This window comes from Dendronephthya gigantea, unplaced genomic scaffold (genome assembly GCF_004324835.1).
Source record: "Dendronephthya gigantea isolate DGI-Jeju-01 unplaced genomic scaffold, DenGig_1.0 000012F, whole genome shotgun sequence".
Classification (NCBI taxonomy): domain Eukaryota; kingdom Metazoa; phylum Cnidaria; class Anthozoa; order Malacalcyonacea; family Nephtheidae; genus Dendronephthya; species Dendronephthya gigantea.
The window spans coordinates 1,045,976-1,073,785 of record NW_021163022.1 but is presented as its reverse complement, the minus strand read 5'-3'; the positions used below and the strand labels follow the sequence as shown (position 1 = coordinate 1,073,785).

Here is a 27,810-nt window from a genome sequence, read left to right as displayed (position 1 = left end):
TAAAATGAGAGAATCTATTGAAATTTATAAACATCAAACTATCGTCCAAGAGAGAAAGCCACTTAATAGTACGTGGCGTGCTCTTTTCGGTGTCTCTTAGTCAAATACTTGTCTAGGGCGCGCGCATTGATTAGAACTTAATTAAATGAAACGGTTTAATTAATAGCGCGAGCAAACTAATCACGACTAACATGATATTTAAGTGACGCGCAAACGTGTATTCAAGTAATTGCACTGATGAAGGTCCGGGTTAACGGACCGAAAGCTTTGCAGTATTTAATACTTACGTGGTGTACCTACAAGTTATTATAATTACTAAAGTCGCCATGCAATCATACAAGAAAATTATACAAAAGGTATTCATAAACAAACAATGTGCGTTTATATAGAATGCAAATTATTTCAAGTACATTCATTCAGGTTCCGCAAAACTCAGCTGCCCTAAAAGTTACACCAACTTCCAAACAACTTACTGTTTATAATACTGACGCATTTTTGGGTTTTTGAAAGCGATAGTTACTCGATATAGCTTTCGGAATCAGAATATATCCAAGAGAAGCTGTCAAGGGTCAAGGTAAGTATATAAAGAAAAGTTAACGTTGTTTTAATCTTAGGCCCGGAATGTCTTAGTTTGAAATTAAAAATGGACTCTTTAAGACTTAATGGAAAAAAAGAATACCAGGCCCCTGCCTGAAACGATCAACTTTATCCATATAGATTATACGTAGAATTAAATGAAATCTAAAAATTTTGCAAATAATGAAATTAACTGTCCTAATATGTATATATTTGTAAGTACAACAACTCCACACAAGAGGCATCTTTGTTACTGTTTCGTTTCGTAATAGATCTGCGCCACACATACAATTATTCTGACTCTCTAATAAGTGATACGTCTCATTATGAGAAACTAAATGCCAATGAAGATGCTTAATGGATCTACGAATTCGTTGTGTTTTAGCTTTTAATTATGCTCTGAATGGCATTGATCACTTTGCCAAAGGGTTTTGTAAACAACAACTAACAATTTTATATTCCTGTTTCAAGAAATTCCATAATTTCTCGGCATGGATTGTGGCATATCCGCTGTAAGAAAATCCAGCCTATAGCATTGCCATGCATTAGGGGGAAAGAGCTTTTGCTTGCATGGACCCGCTTATTTTCCAAGAAGATGGAAACGCAAATCTCCTGATCAGGTGCACGCAGCATCAAAAAATCAGGAACTCGTTTAAAAAGTTCACACATCCGGTCATTTCAAATGAAAACTAAGGCATCAAGAAATTCAGACGTCCGGTCATTCTGAATTTAAAGCACATAAGTAGCCCTAAATCTTGTCTCCAAAACCCCCGACTTGAATTACTTCTGTATTTTTTGTCATTACTTCTGCACGCATTACTTCTGTATTCAAACTAGACTAGCATGCTCAGTTGAACTTCGCGATGCTTTGCCTTATTAAATCTGAAGCTAATACAGCATTGACTTTCTTAAAATATTTTGTCATTAGAATATAGTTATCCCAATTCCCACAGAAAATTGATTTCAGGGAAAAATATAATTGCATTTTATGTAGTGCAAGCATGGATCCCTCAAAGACGAAATTTCCTCGACTTTCTTCACCTGCCGCTGGAATAAAACCTCATTATGACGTGGTGGTCGTGGGCTCAGGATATGGAGGTTCTATCGCAGCGTGTCGGGCTGCAAGCGCTGGTAAATCAGTCTGCTTGTTAGAAAAAGGCAAAGAGTGGTCACCTGGCGAGTTTCCCGAGACATTCTTGCATGCAGAACGTGATTTGCACATGCATTTTGGAAGTCACAAGTTTCATTCAGGTAAATTGCTAAATTAAAATTAATAATCAGATATATCCTCATTCGATAGCAGTATCAGACGGATTCTTTCTATAAACTAGATGGAAGGAACCCGGCTGGGGTTTTTAGACTGACAATTGTGACAATTAAAGATTTCCATCGCGAGAATCCGCATACATGTGGTCACTGATTCTTTTCCGGGGTTTAGTCTTGGAAGGACATTTAGAAAATTAGCTCGTATGTTCTTTAATTAAAGATGAAATTCGTTTTATCCCACCATGAACTGTGATGGGCCATTTGGGGAAGAAACAGCGTTGGATTTATCACCAGTTACAATTTATGTTATTCATCACTATATTAATTTTCCAGTCATTCTTTAAATTCATTTCAGGCAAACCATACGGCTTGTATGAAGTATACGTGGGTGATCACGTAAGCGTCCTGCAAGGTTGTGGGCTCGGTGGTGGTTCTCTCATCAATGCAAATGTTGCTCTCGATGCTGAGCCTGCAGTGTACCAAAAACCACACTGGCCAGTGGAATTTATCAATGATGTTGAAACCTTGATGAAAACTGACCGAACACACGTGGTTGACATGCTCAAACCTACACCCTACCCGGATTCCTATCCCCAATTGGCTAAAATTGAACGCATGCAAGAGGGATTTGCGGTGTTTGATATTGAAGACCTGCACAAGCATTTTTATAAAACACCAATTTATGTGACATTTGAGGATAAAGAAAAGAATCACGTCGGAGTCCCACAGCCTAAATGTACTGCGTGTGGAAATTGTTGTGGCGGATGTAATGTCGGAGCAAAGAATACATTGAATATGAATTACATCGCTGAAGCTAAAGCGTACGGAGCTGAGATTTATACAAAGGTACCGTATTTGTTCGTATTACTGAACGTATGACACCAGGATTATTTGAGCGAATTTAATCGTTGTCCAGGTTCAATTTGGTGGTAAACTGGTAAACAGCGCATGTAGTTAACGATGCAACATGTGTCTTTAGTTAGACAAACGACGACGATAACCAGGGAGAAAGTCGGAGCTTCTTCAGAGATATCGTCAGTCACATTTGATAACGTAACACTTATGTTCATTCTCTTTTTCTCAATTCTCAATTCTCAATGTAATTCTAACAGATAGAGGTGATGTCGATTGCGCGCGAATCAAACTCGAACGAATGGTTAGTTCATTACAAACGATTGGTGAAAGGAAGCTTTGAAGTGGCTGAGGAAATCATCGGGGCGAATCATGTGATCCTAGGAGCTGGGGCACTGGGATCCACTAAAGTCTTGCTTCGTTCAAAAGAACGTGGTTTAAATATTTCACACGCGATTGGAACTCGATTATCAACAAACGGCGATATGCCTGCGTTCAGCTACGATGGAGCAAAGGAGACAAATTCCATTGGTGTTAAAACAAAAGATCTGATTGGTCCAAACAAGAAAGTAGCTCCAGGCCCTAGCAACACGACTGTGATTGATTTGAGAAGACGAAGTGGAAAAAAGGAGGCTGGTTTTGTTATTGAAGATTTTACGCCGCCTTCATCAGTGGGTAGTGTTTATTCTATTGTTCTCACCGCAGCTGCTAAGGTAATTGGAAAGATCACATTTTGATTTTTTATTATTATAAAATATCTTCTTTATGATAGATTATTTTCGTAAATATTGCGTAAAGACATTCACTGGTACTGGTAGTAAAGAATATCTCAATGTTCTAGTTTTTAACCTTCTTTATGAATGCGTGAAGTTTCCCTGATCTCGCCTGGACAATCTTAATTTCGATTCAAACAAGTTGACTGAACAAAAGGCTAAAAATTACACAGTGTCATTTTAATACTTTTCCAGCACGGGATTGATATCACTTGTGAGGCCATGGACAACTCAATGACATTTCTTGGGATGTGTCGTGACGGCGCCCGTGGTAAAGTCAACTACCATTCGAAAACAGATGACATCAGCATCAGTTATGAAGACGTTGAAGATGAACCAAACTTCAATGTTGTCAATGCAGCTGTTAGGAAAGTCGCGGAAAAGTTGGGGGGTACGTTTGTGGAAAATCCTTCATGGAGCAAATATCTTGGAAAAAGTATCATCACTGTTCATCCATTAGGCGGGTGTCGTATGGCGGAGTCTGGTGAAACTGGTGTGGTCAATCATGCTGGACAGGTATTTAAAGGTAAGTTGGTTCTAGGATGTAAGAAAAAAACAGTTCACCCTTTTGTTTATGTAGATGGTTTTCACCTGCCTTACAGTAAAAGCGGCTACAACTTAAAATGCGGCTTTTTATCAGACCATAGTATAATTATGGAATTGTTTTTACGATTATACCAATATGACGAACTTCCGACGTGCGTTGTCATTTATTTCTCGTCATATCACGTAATATTATGCATTGTTTTTTAAACTTTAATAAACAATGTCGGAGCGATAATGACATTCGCAGTTTATTCTAGTTCTCTATCTTTCTGTGTAGGTGACTCAAAGGAAGTCTTAGAAGGTCTGTATGTAGTAGATGGTGCTGTTATTCCAACCTCTGTGGGAGTTAACCCAACCTTGACTATTTCGTGTGTCGCTGAACGGTGTATGCGACTCCTAGCTAAGAGAGAAGGATGGCACATCAATTATAATTTTAAACATCTTGGTGAGTTGGAATGAGACCGAAGAACAAAAATTAGGATAAGAATGTTACCGTTTGTTTTTTTTATTTCCGGTGAAAAATCCAACCATATTATTCCTTAAGACAGATCGCCAACCTGAGCGCCTGCGCGTGCCGGCTAATGTGATATCCATACACCAAATAATTTAGCGAGAAAGACTATTTCGAGTCGTGAGTCCAGTGTATTTCGAGTCCTGTGTCCAATGTATTTATTACGTTTACATCAGGTGGGAATGAGTTCTCTCAACAAAAACCAGGAATTTGCTTCACTGAGAAAATGGTTGGGAAATTTATTCGGGCTGAAGACCAAGATGAAGAAACATTGTGTGAATTTACTTTGACAATTGAGTCGAATGATGTCGAGGCGATGATAGAATTTGATCCAAATCATACTGCTAAGATCAGTGGGACAGTCACGTGTCCAGCTCTTTCATCATCGCCGTTATCAGTTTCAGAAGGTTAGAAAAATATATAACTTATACCATATTATTTTGTACCAGTTGATTAGTCAATCTCAAAGGCCTTGCAACTGTATGGTGTACGGTTTTAGTATTTGGTTAGTTTAAAGCATCTTTCATATTTTATAAGATTTTTAACCGGATCTGAATGTTTCAATTGATTTGATTACTCGTTACGGCGGCCATGCAGGAAATTGACAATGTGATAAAAATGTTTACGATTATTGAATAAACTAAACAAGCAAGACAGGGAAAAGCTTATATGAAAGTAAATTTATGTTAAAATTATTTTTCTGTTACGAATCGAGTTTCCAATTATTTTTACGCAGAGACTATATCATTTTAATTACCCAAGATTCAAAATTTCACCGGCTCTATCTTGCGTAAACAAGGCATATGTTATCTCGTTTGTTAAAAACGTTCTATGTCTGGAAACCAGTGATGGCGTTAACGACGATTATAACTCAGTTATTTCAGCCCATAAATTCAGTGCTAGGCTAAAATAACTTGGGTTTTCTTTACTAGGTCGCTTCCAACTTTTCAGCCCAGCTGAGAACGACACGAAAAAAAGTCCGTCGAAACAAATGATCTACAAAATGATTTTGAATGACCAGAGCAGCACTACCACCTACTCCTTCGATGGTGTCAAGCATATTCACAAAAATCATTTTTGGGATATTGGTCTTCATGACACCACTGTTCTCTTTGTTAAAGTTTACAGGGGAGCGAATTTCTCTGGTGAGATTATTGGTACCGCAAAACTGTATATTACCATTCCAAATTTTGCAAAGCAACTGGAAACTCTTGAGATCACCCACACTCAAAGTATTCGTGAGAAAGCATATTGGCTTTCGAAATTTGGAAAGTTTTTTGCAAGGACGCTATGGGATGTATATGGACCTGGGGTTCGGGCACATAATATCGATTATGATGACGAGGATCAACCCCCAAGACAGAAAAGATCTCTAAAACTGAGAGGGTGTACACCTGTTGTTTACGAAGTTATGACACAAGATGAGGTGTTATACACGATCGCTAAGTATTAATTGTAACTTAATTGAAAGCCTAAAGTTCATCAGATGATGATGGCTTTCGATCCGGAGTTTCAACAATTTCACACGAGAAATATTTATGAACGTCTTGCAAGTTTCTTTACTCACTAATCATCAATGAAAGTTGCTTTGTATTTTAGTTTCAGATTCTTGTGACTCGTTACCAGGGAGGCTCGAAAGGACCGGTCGTTATGTTTCATGGGGCAGGCGTGAGCAGTGAAATATTTTCATTGGATAGCATTGACACAAATCTTTTGGAATATTTACTGCAATATGGGCAAGTGATTTTCAATATTTTAGTTCCTCTATAGGGATTCAAACATTAATCAGTGAAATATTTCAGGTAATCGACATATCATAGGCCTCGCCTTCTTGACTTTGTGAGCTAATTAAGTTGTATTTGTATGCAGGTATGATATTTGGTTGGTTGACTGGCGTACTTCATGTAACCTTCCACTAATGGTTGAAAGAAAATACACACTGGACGACTGTGCAGCATATGATTATCCAGCGGTTATTGATAAAGTACTGGACATTACCAATAAGGTGAATAAAATAGGTGGCGAAAAATCGTGCTAAAATAATTTATAACAATCATTCTGCCATGATTACATTTTGTGCTATGACCAATTTTTTAACAGACCTGATAGCTGAAAAAACAGTCGAGCAAACAAACCCCTGTTCCTGTTGAAACGACACCATTATTGATAATTGATATATAAGGGATTTAAGTTTAAACTTAATTCTATACTGGTTATTTCTTGTAGAAAACTGTCCAAATTGTAGCACACTGTGCAGGATCTCTCGTTCTCTTTGCGTCTCTTCTCTCAGGTGCTTTGGAAGGCAAAGTTAGAAATGTCGTTGCTAGTCAGGTGGCAGCAAATCCCATACCAGCACCATTCAATTCATACAAGTCTAGTTTGCGTTTGCCAGAATTTGCTTACGCCATCGGGTTGAATGGTTTGACCGTTGATACAAGTGCGCATGCGTCGTTCTTTGGTCGAATATTTAATGGTTTCTCAGGGGCAGTTGTTAATCATCTTGTCCTGCCAAGGAGTGAACGTTGTCAAAGTCTTGTTTGCCACAGGTAGGTTCTGTTATATCTTATACGCTGATTATCTTTTTAGTTTTAGAATGTCAATATTAAAGTATATATGACCTGTAACATTATCTAATCGTAACGTATAGGTAATTGTTCGTAGGTAATTGTTCGTAGCAATTGCTCAACAAATGTTTTGTACGTTGTAGGATACTTGTACAAGCTTTTTGCATGATGTCGTACAATGATTGTTCCCGGCTATTATCGTAATATTGCTAAGCTTAATTTTGAATTATTTGCCATAACCAAATTTTATCTTTTTCTGAAAGAATAACATTTATTTATGGTTTGCTATGGGAGCACGCGAATCTGACAGAATTGACACATGGAACCTTGCACGAGTTCTTTGGCTACGTAACAACTTTGGTTAGTGCTCAACTTGCGTTGACAATGAGATGGCAAAAGTTGGTATCTTCTTCGGGAGAAGACATTTATCTGCCAGACAGTGACAAAGGTTTAAAGTCGCCACTATACAAGAAACACATTAATCGTCTTAATCTGCCAATACGCTTTATTGCTGGTAAGGGCAATATCTTTTAACGATGGTGAGTTACAGAATTGGCCAATTCACAGACGGTTTTATTTTGGTGAATATTTTCACCTCGTTTGTTGGATGACAAAAGTTGCAGCTAAAATGCGAAAGCAAAGTTGTTTAGAGATTGGCACACAAAAAGTTGCAATTAATCAAATATGGGGTTAAAATGTTGGGGTTTTCTGTTATTTTAATGTCACTTTATTGCACTCTAGGTGAAAAGAACAGCTGTTACCTACCTGAAAGTACACTAACTACATTAAACCTCGTTAAAGAAGCTCATCCTCACCAAAACTACTCCAGGATAACAATTCCTGATTACGGGCATCTTGATTGCATTTATGGAAAAGATGCAGTTCATGATGTATTTCCTCAAATAAAGGAATCCCTGGAACAGTATGCAGAAGAATACTGAAAAAACTCTGAACTACATAGTTTTTCTAAACTTCATAAACCAAGTTCAGTTTTTCATCCACGCATGGTGAGCTACAGCAGACTTATCCAGTTTACCTTTCTCGCAGTTCGTCTTATATTCTTTTAGACTTCTGTATCTTAAAATTTCTAAACCATGCGACCAACTACTTAATGTGTCATCTACACATCTAAATATGATAGTCGGGGCCATGATAGCGATAAACGACTACACACACACTACATGAAGGTCTCAAGTAATCATGAAGCTTTTGAGACAAAATACCTGATTTTCTAAGTTCAGATTGTTTAGAACATACTTTACGTCCAATATTGGCTGTAGGATCTCGTTTTAGCTCTTTACATATGTTGGTGATTCAAGAAGAGCACGGATTTTACTTTCATATTTTAAACGATTCAATAAAACGATTTTTTATAAGCTTTCTTTTAAAGAAAGCTCTAGCTCAGTAAAACTTGTTTAAAACTTGGTTTCTGGTCTAGATTAGAAGTTCTCAAGCCCGGTTGTAACTTAAACGGCAGATATGTCAAAATTAAATAACAATCTTACATCCCTCTTAAATGAGTCAACTTGAATATTATGCACTGAATATGCATGTAGTTCTAAACAGTATCTTTATATTAAGGTTGAAAACATTTATTTTTCTTGTGAGTAAAACGATAGACTTGCTTTCTATTTTTAACTTAAACACCGCTTAAGCTAAACGGCCCCTGCATGTTTTGTTAATTTTCGCGATGAGATCTGCAGCTAATACAGCATGAACTTTCTTAGAATATTTTGTCATTAGAATGTTTAATCCCAATTCCCACAGAAAATTGCTTTTAGGAAAAAAAATTGTTTTAAACAAGTGCAAGAATTGAATAGTCTTGATACGTTTGTCACAAAAACAACTGATATACACAATGAATTCGACATTTTCAGTCTTTTATAGTGCGTGATATCTTAAGGACGTAAGTTACACCAGCTTCCAAACAACTTACTGTTTATCAATACTGACGCATTATTGGGTTTTTGAAAGCGATAGTCACTCAACATAGCTTTCGGAATCGGAATCCTAATATATATTTATATACAACAACTCCACGCATGCATGAGGCATCATTGCTTCTGTTTCGTTTCGTCAAAGTTATATGTGCCACAATACATCATACAATTGAATTACTCTAATTTATCTAATAAGTGATACGTCCCATTATATGTTGCAAAACTAAATAACAATGAACTGATGCTTAATGGATTTACGAATTCGTTGTGTTTCAACTTTTAATTATGCTCTAACAATTCACAATTTTATATGACCTGCATGTTTCAAAAAATTGCATAATTTCCCGGCAAATCCACTATAAGAAAACCCAGCCTGTAGCACGGTCATACGTTGTGCATTATTTCTCGATTGGCATGACCTCGCTTATCTTCCAAGAAAATGGAAGCGCAGGAAAGTGTCCAGATCAGGTGCACGCAGCATAAAAAAATAGAATACATACGGTCATTTCAAATTAAAAATAGGTAACATGGATAACACGGAGTCGGAGTTCCGGAGCCGGAGTTTCGGAATTGGAGTCCCGGAGTCAAAATTACGGAGTCTGACGTCATAATATTGCAAAACACGGGGTTACAAATTATGGAAAACACGGAGTTTGTTAAAAATATGGAAAACACGGAGTATAAATGTTTGGAAGTCTGCCAAGCTCAGTTGTCAATGACTCAACGTGAATTATGCAAATTTGATAGCGTGTTTTAAACAACATGGCGTCAAATTCGCGTAACGTTTTTGCTATTCCGCAAATGGTAAATAAACGACCGAAAAACTTATCCTTAAATATAAATAATATTCCTCAATTTAAAAGGGAGGATATTGTAGAAAAAGAGGAAATTGGATGTGGCAGTTTTGGTGTGATTTAAGTTGATATAAGGACACGTAATGTAGTTATAGCTACAACAATAATTCTATGACTTTGAGCAAGAGGCATTGTAGCTATAATCTTTTGTCATTGTGTATTCTTTCTTTTATACTATTACTGTGGTATAAAAAATTAGTATAGACTTATGAGCGATCCTTCATTTATGAATATATGTATAATTTACGTTGACTCCGTGTTTTCCAAACATTTATACTACGTGTTTTCCATGTTTTTGGCAGACTACGTGTTTTCCATAATTTTTGACTCCGTGTTCCAATATTATTACGTCAGATTCCGTAATTTTGACTCCGTAATTTTGACTCCGGGACTCCGGCTCCGAAACTCCGGCTCCGGAACTTCGACTCCGTGTTATCCATGTTGTGATGTGGCAACGTTGAATCAAAGCTAGATATTTATCCTCGTGTTGCAAAATAAAGTCATCCTATTGGCTGAACACTCCCGGCCTGACAGCTCAACATTGCTTCTGATTGGACGAGCATAGTAATTTGAATAATATGATTAACTCTTTCCTTTCATTTCTGATGTTCAGGCTCAGGAGAAGAGAATTAATCATATTATTTAAATTACTATAAACGTCCAATCAGAAGCGTTGTTGAGCTGTCAGGTCGGGAGTGTTCATCCAATAGGATGACTTTATTTTGCAGACACGAGGAGCGGGTGAAATGAATATGTGCTTTTGATTCTAGTTTGAAACATCACTTCAACGCTGGTCTTCGAAGAATAAAAATGAGTCTCCTCCATGGCAAGAAAATTTCAACAGAAATTGCTATCAGATTTCTATCGTCTTCAGCAGAAGAAAAGTTTAATAGAAGTTTACTATCTCTGACAGACTGTCGTTGGTGTAATACCAGGTAATATGCCTTTCCCTTTGCGTGTTTTATCAGCTTGTTTCATCGTGAGCTTTTGGGCTGAGGTTGTCTTTAGTTCACGTCTTGTAATGCCTCTCTCGTGTTGTGTTCAGCTTCAAATACAAACTTGTATAGCACTAACGTAGCTTTTATTCTTTTCATGCAGAATTTTGGCGAAGTTAAACGATGAAATTTGTGAACAAGAGATTGACGACCGATGAATTGTGGCTGAACTGGCTCAAGATAACTCGCCTTTGAAAAGAAAGCAAGTCTAGGCTTTTTCTGGGGGGTATTGATGATATGAGAAAGGTAATATACGTCAAATCTTACCGTTGAGCCGCTAACCTTCCCTCTAACCACCGTAAATTACGTTTGAATTGAGTTCTAAAGACCTAAGTAGTGAACTAATGGCCGGTGCCTTTTATTCTTTCAGGTGGAGTTTGAGAGCTTAAAACCAAACTGAATGAAGTGAAGTGGGCAAAAAGTCCGTTACCGTAACAGAAATAGCCTGAGACGACTCGCGTTTGACACAAGATAACTCGCCTTTGAAGAGAAAGCACGTCTACGCATTTTCTTGGGACTTGTTGATGATATGAGAAAGGTAATGTACGCTAAATCTTGTGTGAGCCGCTAACCTTTGCTCCAATCGCAAGCAATTACCTTTGAATTGAGTTATAAAGACCAAACCAGTAAATTAACATTGCCTTTTATTCTTCCAGGTGGAGTTTAAAAGCTAAAACTCCCAAACCGAATATAGAAGTGGGCTGGACAAAAAAACCCATAGCTGAAATTCCCCGAGATGACTCGCATTTAAAGAGAAAGCAAGTCCAAAGCTGCTCTTCAGCGCTTGTTTCTGGAATGAACAGGTAATTTTGGGTCTATTTTATTCAAAATATAGGATGGGAAAACTTGAAACGCCTCATCAGGCATCATGCGTTCTCTCAACTGAATAATCACCGCACGTTTTCTCCGGCGATATTTGAGCTCCCTTCATCGAAGGTAAATCCTTAAAATCGCTGTCTATAACAAGCATTACTTTGGTTTTATTGCAGGTAGCGATTTAGCGGGTCAAGCCATTTGAAACGACGACAAAACCTGTTCATAATAAAACGTGAGTATTAAGAAATCGAACATTTTTAGATAAACCGAACAATGGGGAGTTTATGATTCTGGTCAAAAACGACAACGGCTGCATGATAATTGAATATGATTATTAATAATAGCAAAAAAGGAAATATTTGAAATCCCAGAGGGGTTTTTATAGATGTTGTTGTTTTTACAATCCCGATTTTACGCGTGTTTCTCAATGAAGAATGTAGTTTGCTTATTTCTGTAATCTTATTTCAGGTTGATAAGTAATAGCCAAATCCACGCCTATAATGTAGGCAACCTCGACGGCAAATCTACGCCTAATGTAGGCCAACTCGACAACAAATCTACGCCTAATGTAGGCAACTTCGACGGCAAATCTACGCCTAATGTAGGCCAACTCGACGCCTAATATACGCCAAATCGACGCCAAAAAGCAACGTTCAGCGATGCCCGGGCATCGTTACAGGTTAGAGTAGCCTGGTGGTCAAAAAATGTGCATGCAGGGGTTAGTCTGTGCATAATTAACTTAACGAAGTTAACTAATTTAGTTAACGAACTTAAGTTAAATAAAGTTTTACGTTCAGTTAACTAAGTTCTGGCCACCAGGAACATAGCTAATGCATGATGCATGTGAGCAAACGTTTCTTAAATTCGGTTAAATATTTGAATCGGTTTTGCGCGCTTAGGACTGCTCGCTTGTGCTTAGGGCTGCGCTAAGGTTTAGGTTGATAATTTGCCTGTTAAAACTAAAAACATATATTGATTTATCATGTTATATGCATATTTCACATAAGAATGGCTAAAAGCCATGCACACTACACAAACCATAGCCACAAATGGCAGACATAATCCCATAGGTTCTTTCTTCTATTTCTTACTTCTATCTTGTCCTGATTGAAATCATCTTCGGCTCTTGAAATCCGGTCAATTGCGGCTTTCGGAATTAACATTGTAAAATGATAACTATAGGGTCATTATTCGGTCTGGTTGTAAAATTATTTGTATATGTAAATACGTTTTTGATTTCTCAGCAAACATTGTAAATATACGATTATATCTTGCCTTACTATATTTTGTAATTGAACATATAATATTGTGTATGTATTTATGAAAAAACATGATTTATATCAAAATATGAACAGATACAAAACATCATGCACTATACCTTATGATCTTGTAGCGGCACATAAAATAGACACGCACACGAGTAAATACATTAATGCAAACCATGGCCTATATAATGGCTTCTAGTTTATATCTCTCTTATCTCTTGCATTCACTTATAAGGCTACAGACTACAGTTAATATTCAAGCCAGAAACATTGATTCTACGGCATGTCTTATACTGTCTTGCTATTCTGAAATACATGAATTTATGCAATCAAAGTTAACACACACATGCTCTCAATTAATGAATTTGAATTTACTTGAAGAAAATAAGGAATGGGTGGGGGGGGGTGCATGCTGTTATCTTGAAACGATATATGCCTTATCTCTACTATAGTTATAGAAACCAATTACGAGACAAACATTGGCAGTGGCATTGTCACTTTATTATTTTTCCAAGGTCTCTGTGAGATTTCCAATCATTTAGCTTCGTCGAGCAGTGCTTATGAAAAGTAAGGCGCCACTTTTTGTCTGTACTGCTTGATTTTGCTATGTGGTTCAAAGTGTTAGCATCTTGGGATATCTAATAACGATGCAGTGTTATTTTCATTGCTGTTTCTATAAGAGCAGCTTGCTTTGGCTATATGCCTTGGCTTTGAAAGTATTAGTCCAGTTTCTCTGAAAAAAAATTGTACTCTTGGTGCTGTTTCTATAAGCGCAGCTTGCTTTGGGAATATCCCTTGCATGGTTCAAAAAATGTTGACTGAATTTTTTCAAAAAAAAAATTACACTTGATGCTGCACTTGGTTTCGACAGTTTGTTGCTTTGGCTATATGCCTCAGCCTCAAAAATATAAAGTCAATTCCTTGTGGTATTTTTTCCAAACCTTGTTTCTACAAGGGCAGCATGCTCTGGCTATATATGCCTCAGCTCTGAAATGTGCAATGAAGTTTTCAAGGACAATTGTGTATGCCTTCATGCTGTTTCTATAAGGGCTCATGAAGTATTTTTAAGTTCCTTCCGTTTAAGTTCCGATCCTTGAAATATGTGTGCACAGTTCGAGAGCTTAAAACGAAACTATTAGGAACACTGCCTATGATTTGTCAGCAGAATAATTTTAGTTTTTGGACGAACGTAACTTGAATCTAAGCGCTCTGAACTCAGGCATTTTCAGTATGAATTACTATATTAGTTCATCGATCTCATAAGCTTTATTCAGCTCTCTACCAGAGTTAGTGGGTTATAAGTCTATAATAGAACAAAAAAAATACATGATAACTTAGACACTTACTCACATTAATGCATGTTTTACTGATCAGTCTTAAACATTACTCAAACACAATAGCACACTGTAAAAAGACATGAACAATTTATACTAAAGTATGCCAAATTACCATTTAACCTGCACTGTTCTATAATATCTTAAACGCACCTACTTTGTAACCGGTTTTAGATATAATAGTTTAGTCTTTGTATATTAATGATTTACTATGTAAAGAAATACACACGCTTTGTAATACATGCATGTCTAGTGAAGTATTTTAAAAATAGGACCAAAATTGTCCGTCTCCTCTCTCTTGATTTCAATATCTCTAACACGCACACACACTTTGTTGTAATACATGACTTTGTTTTAATAAAATCTCAAACTTGTGTACTTTGTGTTTAATTCCGGCTTTCGGTGAGGGTTTTTCTCCAGGCACTCTGGTTTCCCTCGTAAAAAAACAGTGTCCGTGTGTTCGGAACTGTGTTTACGGTTGGTTTTCCATACGAAAATTAAACTTTTCACGAGTAAAATTGCATGAAAGCTAAACATTTCTGTTGACAATTTATATCCGCATAATTGGTATGTCTCGTTATACTCGATAACGGTTTAGAATATTTTCACAACGCAGTATATAGATTTTAATGTCTGACGTAAACGCCCTCAGAATAGAAAACATAATGGTCTAATGGAAGCTGACTTGTACACACGGTTACTGGGTTCAATTCCCGGAACACTGTTCTTTGTCGCGATAAACTTCATGTTCTTCAATTAAAGCATGGGAAAGCTTCGTCTTTAGACTAATTTCACTTGACGAGTTGTTGATGAGCACTTTACTGATTTTGAAAGACGTGATACAGCCAAATTAAAATGCAATACTTTCTCATCTTGGTGCTTATAAAAGAACGACCACATTCGCCAGATACGTGACTTAAAACGTGGAATAAATGTTCTTCAAGACTTCAAAATGTTCTTTCAATATCACCACCTCATCCGTATCATTTGGCTAAATCTCAAGATTAAGACAAGATAGTTGAATATCAATGAGAACGAAGAGACAATCCGATTGGCTATAAAGTGATGCTGAAGATTCCTTAGCGACAAAAGGATGCGAGCTTGTTAAATCCTTATCTTACCTCCTGCACCTACTGTGAAGGGGCTTCCTTCTAGAACCAGCGCATGATGCGCTGAGATTATATTTTAACTTTATTAAATAAATATTCTTTTTAGTCCGTTTTGTCAGATCAAATTTTGTCTTTATTTATGTTGTCAACTACGACCGCAGGAAAACTGGACGGTAATTGTGATTATTTAATTTGATGATATTTGTACTGGCATATGGCATCTTATTTTCTTATGTTCACGATCTCTGTTGCTGCCATGCTAGTCTTCCTAGACGAAATCTGTCATGCAGCCCAAGTTAACTCTGAAAAAGATATTATATGAATGTAATGACAAATGTCATTGTTTCAGCAGTGATGTGCCGTACGGGAATCGTGTGTTTAATGTTTTTGTGCATGAGAAGGTTTAACGGGTACTCCGGTTCCTCTTGACTAAAGATTTTCAAATAATCACTCTGCAGTTGACTGTATTGTTTAATAAAAATAAACAAATAAGCCAAATTTTAAAAAAGCTTGAGGCGAATATTTGTTATCAACGACTTGTAAACTATTCTTTCAAAGGCTTTGCTTTGTAGTTTTTTTTAAAAACTTTTAATGCTGTTTTCTTTGATTTGGGTGCCCTATAAGGGAATGTTCTTGTTGGGTAAATTAAAAAATGCTGTCGATAAAAGGTAAAAGAAATTCGTAATTTGCCAAGTTCAGCATATTACTGTTAAAAAAGAATAGTTTGATAAAGGTGTCAGTGTTCATCAGGTACTGACATTACAATTTCATATAAATATACCTGCCAGATTTTTTCAGTATCAGTGGACACTTTGGTTTCATTTTGTTAGTTATTCTATCTAGTTTAATGAATATAAAAGGCAACTAAATTCTTTCTTTCGTGTAGCCTAAGGCTAAGACATAGACTTTTCCCTAGCTTTTTTCTGGGCGTAGATGATCCATAAGTGCTTTGACCTGCAGTTCAACAATGCTTCTGAATAAACGATCAGAATTCCAACAATACGACAATTTCTTCTAAGCCGGGAAAGTATCGGTTGCATCCGGGGGGAGGTAGATTTATATTAGGGAGGTTAAGATCGACTTCCGCTACGAGTACCAATACCAATATTCAGTCACGCGCATGCGCAGACGTAACAATCGTCCAAAATGTGATAACACCGGAAGTCGCGAGTACCGTTTTGGGGCTGAAAATGGAAGTGGATAGGTAGGCGAAGTACCGAATTATATTTACTGTATTATTGCATTTCCTGCAGTTTTTTCTAATAATATTATTTAGTTTTTAGTTGTGTAATGTTTCTGCTTTGTTTGTTGAGACTTAAGGATTGTGATTAAAGTTTTTGATGTGAATATAGCCGCTATACTCCGCCGTGTTTATTTACTTCTTACGGAAGTCACAATCTTAACGCTTTAAAGTTTCCGCGCTGCCAAACAGTAATACGTCATGTATTTTTGTATCGGTACTGGTAGTGGAAGTAGATCTTAACCTCCCTATTAACGGACGCGGACCACAGCTGGCGCAAAGGGTGAGAAACGTGACGTGCTTCTTGCCTCGCCGAAAGGCATCCTGTTCCTGAAGTATTAAAAAAAATTCCTGTACTGTGCGCCCTATGCATGTCTATGGGGGACACAAAACTAAGGAAATTGCATTTTTGATAAATGGTTTCTGGTCGTCTGACATCTAAGGAAATACAGTTTCTACAGTAATATTCCTGGTTTTCAACCAGGTGAGAATCGAGTGATATAATTATTGTATTCTGAATAGTTTCAATTCAGCGTCTGTGAGACATGTCAACCTCTGGTCGTTTCCACTTAATCGTAAGTGTCGTGTTGGAACATGTCACAATGGCTGATGTGATTGATCTGGAATATTTCTATGTGCTTGTGTGCAGCCAACAATGACCGATTTGAATACAGAAATAAACACGTAAAACAGTGTCCGTTTGTTCTCGGAACCGCGCGTTTACAGTTGGTTTTCCATTCGAAAATTGATTTTAACATGAATAAATTGCATGAAGGCTAGTCCCTTTTCACTTGGCAAGGAATAAAGATTTCACGGTGGTGATACATGTAGATCCAGAATATTTCTTTTTGCATGTGTGCAATCAACAACAACCGATCTGAATACTGAAATGAAAACAAATTTACATGAAAGACGGTTAAAATTTAAAAATAGGGCATCCATCCAGTCCGTTTGTATAGTTCCGTGATTCCATAGACACAGATGAACAATGCTCCAGATCCTTTTTTTAACACATGAACTTATTCACTTGAAATCATTTCTCCATTAATAGTTTTAGCCATTAGTTTCGAATATACTCGGACACTTGGTTATACTCAGTGGCGGATCTAGGGGTGTGCAGAATAAATTACCGAGCTTAATTTTATGTTCAAAACACCTTAATAACAACGATATTGATTATAGATTTTGAAAAGAATATTTTTACATTAAAATCTGCCAATGCGATTCCGATTTTAAACCTTAGTAATTTATTTTTCAATTATTTTTTTTAACTTTATCAATGCACGTGCCGAAAACATGAAAGCAGATCTAAGCCAGACCAAAAAGGAGTAACGAACATAATCATATGATAGTAGGAGAGTTTAGGATATCATGGTATAATAACACAGACCTTTCAAGTTTCAACACAACATGCAGTGTTTTATTATATTAGTGTAAGATAAGTTCGAGACGTGAGAAGTGTTTGTGAACATAGTATAAGAGTGTCGTAAACTCTCCTCCAAATCAGTATTTACAACACTCACAAATCTCAATTCACAACACAAAATCTCAAATTCTCTCTCTCCTCTCCAAAATGTACAACCTCATGCTTTTTTTATTGACACTTCCCTTCCTCTATTGGCATGCACGTTAATAATAATGTAATAAATTAACTTATAAAGTCAATCTCCATCAGAGTTAGCGCAGCCACAGTTTGTCAAAAAGTAAGGGTAATCTGATTTCCTGTTTCAAGTCTTGCCTGCCTCGAGCCCCGTGGCCATTGTAGTGTAGATATATGTAGATCTTCCTCGGGAGAAAACATTTATCTGCCCGACAGTGACAAAGGTTTAAAGTCGCCACTAGAAACACATTAATCGTCTTAATCTGCCAATACGATTTATCGCTGGTAAGTTGTTCAGTAACTTTAGTATTTAGAAAAAGAGGACAATATCTTTAAACTATGGTGAGTTACAGAATTGGCCAATACGAATCGTCTGTTCTGAGTTGACTATGCTTCGTATTTTAAACTCTATAAACCAAGTTCTTTTTAATAAGGCAAGTAAATTTCGGTTGGTAATCGAATCCAGTATTAATTATTTTAATGGAATCATATCTAGTACGTATTTTAGAAGATAATCAATATAATTAATCGACACCATTGTCGATAAGTAAACCCGGAGGATGGTGTACCTAGATGTTAAATCAGACAATAAAGTTGTTATGGTAAACCTCGCTATAGACTCTAGTAGAGATATGAAACCGTGCTCTAATAAGAACACACAATGACTAAAGTCAAAAGCTGAGTCCCGATGGAACAACATCCGGCGGAAGAATTTTGCAACAACATCGGAGAATTTTGCACCAACATCGGAAGAATTTTGCAACAACATCGGGAGAATTTTGCAACAACATCGGAGAATTTCGCAACAACATCGGGAGAATTTTGCAACAACATCGGGAGAATTTTGCAACAACATCGGAGAATTTCGCAACAACATCGGGAGAATTTTGCAACAACATCGGAGAATTTTGCAACAACATCGGGAGAATTTTGCAACAACATCGGAAGAATTTTGCAACAACATCGGAAGAATTTTGCAACAACATCGGAGGGGGTTTGGTATTCAGCGCCTCCATGTTGCGTGCTGTTGTGTTAAACGGGGTATGATTTCCGTGCTGAATTGTATGGTCTTGATACGTTTGTCACAAAAACAACTGATATACACAATGAATTACACATTTTCAGTCTCTAATAGTGCGTAATATCTTAAGGACGTAATTAGCTTTTTATATCTCAAATGACGCACAACTATACAAAAGGTATTCATAAACAAACAATGTGCGTTTATATAGAATGCAAATTATTTCAAGTACATTCATTCATGTTCCGCAAAACTCAGCTGCCCTAAGAGTTACACCAACTTCCAAACAACTTACTTGTTTATAGTGCTGACGCATTACTAGTTTTTGAAAGCGATAGTCACTCGATATAGCTTTCGGAATCAGAATATATCCAAGAGAAGCTGTCAAGAGTCAATTGTGTAAATTTAAGGTAAGTATATAAAGAAAAGTTAACGTTGTTTTAATCTTAGGCCCAGGATGTCTTAGTTTGAAATTAAAAATGGACTCTTTAAGACTTAATGGAAAAAAAGAATTCCAGGCCCCTGCCTGAAACGATCAACTTTATCCATATAGATTGTACGTAGAATTAAATGAAATCTAAAAATTTTGCAAATAATGAAATTAATAGTCCTAATATGTATATATTTGTAAGTACAACAACTCCACACAAGAGGCATTTTTGTTACTGTTTCGTTTCGTAATAGATCTGTGCCACACATACAATTATTCTGACTCTCTAATAAGTGATACGTCTCATTATGAGAAACTAAATGCCAATGAAGATGCTTAATGGATCTACGAATTCGTTGTGTTTTAGCTTTTAATTATGCTCTGAATGGCATTTATCACTTTGCCAAAGGGTTTTGTAAACAACAACTAACAATTTTATATTCCTGTTTCAAGAAATTCCATAATTTCTCGGCATGGATTGTGGCATATCCGCTGTAAGAAAATCCAGCCTATAGCATAGTTATACATTAGGGGGAAAGAGCTTTTCCTTGCATGGACCCGCTTATTTTCCAAGAAGATGGAAACGCAGGAAAATCTCCTGATCTGGTGCACGCAAAAGATCAGGAACTCGTTTAAAAAGTTCACACATCCGGTCATTTTAAATTAGAAAGAAATTCAGACGTCCTGTCATTCTTAATTTAAAGCACATAAGTAGCTCTAAATCTTGTCTCCAAAACCCCCGACTTGAATTACTTCTGTATTTTTTGTAATTACTTCTGCATGCATTACTTCTGTATTCAAACTAGACTAGCATGTTCAGTTGAGCTTCGCGATGCTTTGCCTTAGCTGCCTGCAGCTAATACAGCATTGACTTTTTTAAAATATTTTGTCATTAGAATATAGTTATCCCAATTCCCACAGAAAATTGCTTTCAGGGAAAAATTTAATTACATTTTAGTGCAAGCATGGATCCCTCAAAGACGAAATTTCCTCGACTTTCTTCACCTGTCGCTGAAATAAAACCTCATTATGACGTGGTGGTCGTAGGCTCAGGATATGGAGGTTCTATCGCAGCGTGTCGGGCTGCAAGCGCTGGTAAATCAGTCTGCTTGTTAGAGAAAGGCAAAGAGTGGTCACCTGGCGAGTTTCCCGAGACCTTTTTGCATGCAGAACGTGATTTGCACATGCATTTTGGAAGTCACAAGTTTCATTCAGGTAAATACTGTCTCAATTTGTGTATTTGCATGCAACGTTTGTGGTCTTTAAAACCCCCAATTTTTTTCAGGCAAACCATACGGCTTGTATGAAGTATACGTGGGTGATCACGTAAGCGTCCTGCAAGGTTGCGGGCTCGGTGGTGGTTCTCTCATCAATGCAAATGTTGCTCTCGATGCTGAGCCTGCAGTGTACCAAGAACCACACTGGCCAGTGGAATTAATCAATGATGTTGAAACCTTGATGAAAACTGACCGAACGCACGTGGTTGATATGCTCAAACCTACACCCTACCCGGATTCCTATCCCCAATTGGCTAAAATTGAACGCATGCAAGAAGGATTTGCGGCGTTTGATATTGAAGACCTGCACAAGCATTTTTATAAGACGCCAATTTATGTGACGTTTGAGGATAAAGAAAAGAATCACGTCGGAGTCCCACAGCCTAAATGTACTGCGTGTGGAAATTGTTGTGGCGGATGTAATGTCGGAGCAAAGAATACATTGAATATGAATTACATCGCTGAAGCTAAAGCGTACGGAGCTGAGATTTATACAAAGGTACCGTATGTGTTCGCATTACTTAACGTAAGACAGCAGGCCTAGGATCGTTTGAATGTATTTAATCATTTGGTTAATTTCAATTTATTCATAACTGACACATTAAAACATTTTTTTCTCTTGGAAAAGACTCAGTGACTGAGAAGGTTTCTGGTAAATCACTACCTGTTCAGAAACTAGACCCAGTTTCGCATCGTTGGAAGTTGGAATCGAACGTGATTCATCAATCTTATTTTTATAGATAGAGGTGATGTCGATTGCGCGCGAATCAAACTCGAACGAATGGTTAGTTCATTACAAACGATTGGTGAAAGGAAGCTTTGAAGTGGCTGAGGAAATCATCCGGGCGAATCATGTGATCCTAGGAGCTGGGGCACTGGGATCCACTAAAGTCTTGCTTCGTTCAAAAGAACGTGGTTTAAATATTTCACACGCGATCGGGACACGATTCTCAACCAACGGCGACATACCTGCGTTCAGCTACGATGGAGCAAAGGAGACAAATTCCATTGGTGTTGAAACAAAAGATCTGATTGGTCCAAACAAGAAAGTAGCTCCAGGCCCCTGTATCACAACCGTGATGGATTTGAGAAAGAAAGGAGGAAAGCTGGAGGATAATTTTATCATTGAAGATGGGACACCACCTTCTTCCATAGCTGGTATATATTCTTTCGGCCTTACCGTGGCTGCAAAGGTAATTTGTCAAGGTTAATTGACAAAAGAATTGTCAATTACATATATATATATACTAATTTTTTTCTCGAATCTCTTCTTGCGAATGGTAAATAGCTCAGTTAAAAATTCAGATAGGAAAAATGTGTCAGTGTGACTAATCATGAGTTTTTGAAACTTCCATTTAAAGCCGTATAACGTTTTGAATAACACTTTGAATACCTAACACTTTTGAAACCTAAATAAAACATTTTCCAGGTGGCCGGATTCGGCATCAATCATGGAGCTATGGACAGGTCCTTGGCATTTCTTTGCATGAGTCACGATGATGCTCGTGGCAAAATCAACTACCATTCTAGGACGGATGACATTAGTGTCACTTACAAAGATGTTGGTAATGAAGCGAACTTCAAGATTGCCAATGAAGGGACCAAGAAAGTTGCAAAAGAATTGGGTGGTAAGTTTTTAAGAAGTCCCTTATGGAGCGAACAGCTTGGAAAAAGTATCATCACTGTTCACCCATTGGGCGGGTGTCCCATGGCAGAATCTGGTCAAACTGGTGTGGTCAATCATGCTGGACAGGTATTTGATGGTAAGTTTGATTTAAATGTCACCCAATGATGCAAATTGTTTATGTTCAAATTCTTGTTACTTTATGGTAGTTTCTCTCTGTTAAACGGAGTCTGATTCTGTTTTTCCGCTGTTCAGATTGTCATTATTGATTTCCTTGTTATTTTTTCTGCATTACTTCGTCATCTTTGTTCTTAGTTGATGAAATTGCTTGATTTAGGTGACTCAAAGGAAGTCTTAGAAGGTCTGTATGTAGTAGATGGTGCTGTTATTCCAACCTCTGTGGGAGTTAACCCAACCTTGACTATTTCGTGTGTCGCTGAACGGTGTATGCGACTCCTAGCTAAGAGAGAAAGATGGCACATCAATTATAATTTTAAACATCTTGGTGAGTTGTAATAAACATTTTGATGTAATCTGACCAGAATAAAAAACCAAAGCCATTTTTTCCCTTTTCATTAATACTTCTCATGGAACATCATTTTAGGTGAAAATGAGTTCGTTCAACAAAAGCCAGGAATTTGCTTCACCGAGAAAATGGTAGGGGAGTTTCAAGAAAATAAAAACCAAGATGAAAAAACATCGTGTGAATTTACTTTGACAATTGAGTCGAATGATGTTGAGGCGATGATAAAATTTGATCCAGATCATACTGCTGAGATCAGTGGGACAGTCACGTGTCCAGCTCTTTCATCATCGCCGCTATCAGTTTCAGAAGGTTAGAATTTTTTTTTTGGCGTCATTTGCCACCCCCTAAAGCAAAACTTGATTAAATTTGGTCATATAAGAAAGGAATTTTTATTTCAAATCATCATGAAAAGTTATGATTCTCTTCAATTCAAACGAAAACTGCCAAATATAACACTGAAGGTCATAATTATTATGATAATATTGAAGGTCATAATGGTTTTAGCCAGCCCCCCCTCCCCTTTTGAAAAAAAGGACCAATCGTTTCCATTAGGAATATGCTGTACTTACTTCTTGATGGTGAGTATATCACAACCGGGGCACAGAGAGATTTTGAGTCAAAATGCTCGTTATGGGTCTAAATTTCCCAGCAGAAATGGCACAAAAATAGCATGGCAAGCTCATATAATTTTGTCAACAATGCATCTGAAGGGTGAGAGGTTTGCGCAAAGTTATACATTTTTGGGATAGAACACTTTTAGGCAAAAGTCAAAAGGGATATAATATAATTGATATGATTGATTTTAGAGATTGATATGGTCGATTTAAGAGATTGTTATGATCGATTTTGTAAAGGCCGTCACACGCTGATATAAAGGCTGTGGTTTTTCTCTTTGCTAGGTCGCTTCCAACTTTTCAGTCCAGCTGAAAACGACACGAAAAAAAGTCCGTCGAAACAAATGATCTACAAAATGATTTTGAATGACCAGAGCAGCACTACCACCTACTCCTTCGATGGTGTCAAGCATATTCACAAAAATCATTTTTGGAATATTGGTCTTCATGACACCACTGTTCTCTTTGTTAAAGTTTACAGGGGAGCGAATTTCTCTGGTGAGATTATTGGTACCGCAAAACTGTATATTACCATTCCAAATTTTGCAAAGCAGCTGGCAACAATGGAGATCACCCACACTCAAAGTGTTCGTGAGAAAGCATATTGGCTTTCGAAATTTGGAAAGTTTTTTGCAAGGACGCTATGGGATGTATATGGACCTGGGGTTCGGGCACATAATATCGATTATGATGACGAGGATCAACCCCCAAGACAGAAAAGATCTCTGAAACTGAAAGGGTGTACACCTGTTGTTTACGAAGTTATGACAAAAGATGAGGTACTATAAACGATCGCTAAATATTAATTGTAACTTAATTGAAAGCCTAAAGTTCATCAGATGATGATCGCTTTCGATCCGGAGTTTCAACAATTTCACACGAGAAATATTTATGAACGTCATGCAAGTTTCTTTACTCACTAATCATCAATGAAAGTTGCTTTGTATTTTAGTTTCAGATTCTTGTGACTCGTTACCAAGGAGGCTCGAAAGGACCGGTCGTTATGTTTCATGGGGCAGGCGTGAGCAGTGAAATATTTTCATTGGATAGCATTGACACAAATCTTTTGGAATATTTACTGCAATTTGGGCAAGTATCTTTTTAAAAAAAACGATGTCACTTGCAGTTTCTTCTGTGTTTGGATTGATGTTATAAAATATTATATCATACATAATACACATTGCATATGGGCAACATATTAAATTGTGTTAATAATATTTATTAGATATGACGTTTGGTTGGTCGACTGGCGTACTTCATGTAACCTTCCATTAATGGTCGAAAAGAGATACACTCTAGATGACTGTGCAGCATATGATTATCCGGCGGCTATTGATAAAGTACTGGAAATTACTAAGAAGGTAATGGAGTGTGCGGAAGACCAAGTTCGTCCAGTAGACATTATAAGAGGGAGCTTAATTACTTAACTATTTTCTTTTTAGGCAAAACATTAAAAAATTTCTACAACAAATATTCCTATTTTTTGAAATTTCAAAATTCGATTCAAAATACCTCGAAATGGTTGAGAACTAACTAGAATAGCATTCTTTCATAAGCAAAAACATTTGAACACAAAAAATATTACTTTGGTGAATTTCAAAATTTTAGGCAAATCGATAAGGGGGGGACCAAAGAAATATTCTGATTTTCATCAATTTTTTGAAATTTCAAAATTCGATTCAAAATACCTCGAGATGGTTGAGAACTAAGTAGCATTGCATTCTTTCACAAAGCAAAAACATTTGAACACAAAAAATCATAATTTGGTGAATTTCAAAATTTTAGGCAAATCGGCAACCGGGGACCAAAGGAAAAATCTTCATTTTCGTCAATTTTTTGAAATTTCAAAATTGGGTTCAAAATACCTCGAAATAGTTGACAACTAACTAGCATTGCATTCTTTCACGTAACAAAAACATTTGAGCACAAAAAATCATACTTTGGTGAATTTCAAAATTTTAGGCAAATCGGCAACCGGGGACCAAAGGAAAAATCCTGATTTTCATCAATTTTTTGAAATTTCAAAATTGGGTTCAAAATACCTCGAAATAGTTGACAACTGACTAGCATTGCATTCTTTCACGTAACAAAAACATTTGAACACAAAAAATCATACTTTCGTGAATTTCAAAATTTTAGGCAAATCGGTAACGGGGGACCAAAGAAATATCCTGATTTTCATCAATTTTTTGAAATTTCTAAATTCGATTCAAAATACCTCGAAATGGTCGAGAACTAAGTAGAATTGCATTCTTTCACGAATTAAAAAAATTTGAACACATAAAATCACACTTTGGTGAATTTCAAAATTTTAGGTAAATCGGTAAGGGGAGACCAAAGGAAAAATCCTCATTTTCGTCAACTTTTTGAAATTTCAAAATTGGGTTCAAAATACCTCAAAATAGTTGACAACTAAGTAGCATTGCATTTTTTCTCGTAACAAAAACATTTGAGCACAAAAAAGCATAAGTGGAGAGCTAAGTAGAATTGTTTTCTTCAATACAGAGTTATTATGTAATATATAACAGAACATTACTCGATACAAATATAACAAAAATCAACCGTCGCAAATCATATTTATTTCTCTCTCTTCTAATTAACCCTTGTTAATTTCTTGTAGAAAACTGTCCAAATTGTAGCACACTGTGCAGGATCTCTCGTTCTTTTTGCGTCTCTTCTCTCAGGTGCTTTGGAAGGCAAAGTTAGAAATGTCGTCGCTAGTCAGGTGGCAGCAAATCCCATACCAGCACCATTCAATTCATACAAGTCTAGTTTGCGTTTGCCAGGATTTGCTCACTTTATCGGGTTGAATGGTTTGACCGTTGATACAAGTGCGCATGCGTCGTTCTTTGGTCGAATATTTAATGGTTTCTCGGGGGCAGTTGTTAATCATCTTGTCCTGCCAAGGAGTGAACGTTGTCAAAGCCGTGTTTGTCATAGGTAGGTAATATGGGTTGCGATCGAGGGGGAAAACGAACTTTTTTGGGATGTGAGGGTTCAGAGGAATGCCATCAAGGTCGCAAGTCGCGGTGTAAGTGAGATAAAATGTTGTATTTTTGATAGAATCACATTTATTTATGGTTTGCTATGGGAGCACGCGAATCTGACAGAGTTGACACATGGTACTTTGCACGAGTTCTTTGGCTACGTAACAACTTTGGTTAGTGCTCAATTGGCGTTGACAATGAGATGGCAAAAGTTGGTATCTTCTTCGGGAGAAGACATTTATCTGCCCGACAGTGACAAAGGTTTAAAGTCGCCACTATACAAGGAACATATTAATCGTCTCAATTTTCCAATACGCTTCATCGTAGGTAAGTTATTTAGGATTAATGTCGTTTTAAATTTGTAGTAGATAATGCTTCATCAATTGTAATGAAAATTAAGTACAAACCTAGCACAAAATTTAGCCTTGTTTTAAACGTTGTGTGTCACATATGCTGAATGCACTGAGAACAAAAAAACAACGCTTCTCAACTGACTTCTTATTGTTTCAACGCCACAGAGAAAAACTACATTTAAGACCAAAATTGCAGACCTCACGCACGTTCAATAATCAGTTAATATTCACCATAAAGAAAATGAAATTATTCAGTGCTCTTTATGGGTACGTATAAAATTATGAAAAAAAACGTTTTTGTGGACCAAACGAAATCATCTAAATTTTCTTATATAATACAATCGTATTTAAAAATTGTCATAAAAAATTGTTGAACATACACACACGTGCAATTGACAAAGATAACTTACATTATGAAACTTGTAATAAATGATTTTCCCGTTTGTAATGTACCAGGTCTTTTGTATTGCACTCTAGGTGAAAAGAACAGCTGTTACCTGCCTGAAAGTACACTAACTACATTAAACCTCGTTAAAGAAGCTCATCCGCACCAAAACTACTCCAGGATAACAATTCCTGATTACGGGCATCTTGATTGCATTTATGGAAAAGATGCAGTTCATGATGTATTTCCTCACATAAAGGAATCACTGGAACAGTATGCAGAAGATAACTGAAAAAACTCTGAACTACATAGTTTTTTTAAACATCATAAACCAAGTCCTTATTAAAATGAG

General features: G+C 36.9%; 1 protein-coding gene across 4 annotated transcripts; it reads left to right on the top strand.

Annotated features, from left to right (window-relative positions):
• Positions 1–426: 426 nt before the first annotated feature.
• On the top strand, positions 427–27,810 carry LOC114518825. Of its 4 annotated transcripts, none has more exons than XM_028538825.1 (13): positions 427–574; positions 1,571–1,827; positions 2,198–2,688; positions 2,955–3,407; positions 3,663–3,993; positions 4,291–4,458; positions 23,198–23,428; positions 24,019–24,512; positions 24,686–24,822; positions 24,959–25,094; positions 26,354–26,673; positions 26,797–27,047; positions 27,551–27,810. In XM_028538825.1, exons 2-13 carry the CDS (start codon positions 1,578–1,580, stop codon positions 27,748–27,750), a joined length of 3,462 nt encoding a protein of 1,153 aa, XP_028394626.1. In that variant the 5' UTR covers positions 427–574; positions 1,571–1,577; the 3' UTR covers positions 27,751–27,810. The 4 variants fall into 4 exon arrangements, with proteins under 4 accessions (XP_028394626.1, XP_028394625.1, XP_028394624.1 ...); XM_028538824.1 differs by having other exon boundaries at positions 1,048–1,827; XM_028538822.1 differs by lacking the exons at positions 427–574; positions 1,571–1,827; positions 2,198–2,688; ... (1 more) ...; positions 3,663–3,993; positions 4,291–4,458 and adding exons at positions 19,164–19,672; positions 20,651–20,907; positions 20,978–21,468; ... (1 more) ...; positions 22,399–22,732; positions 22,931–23,098.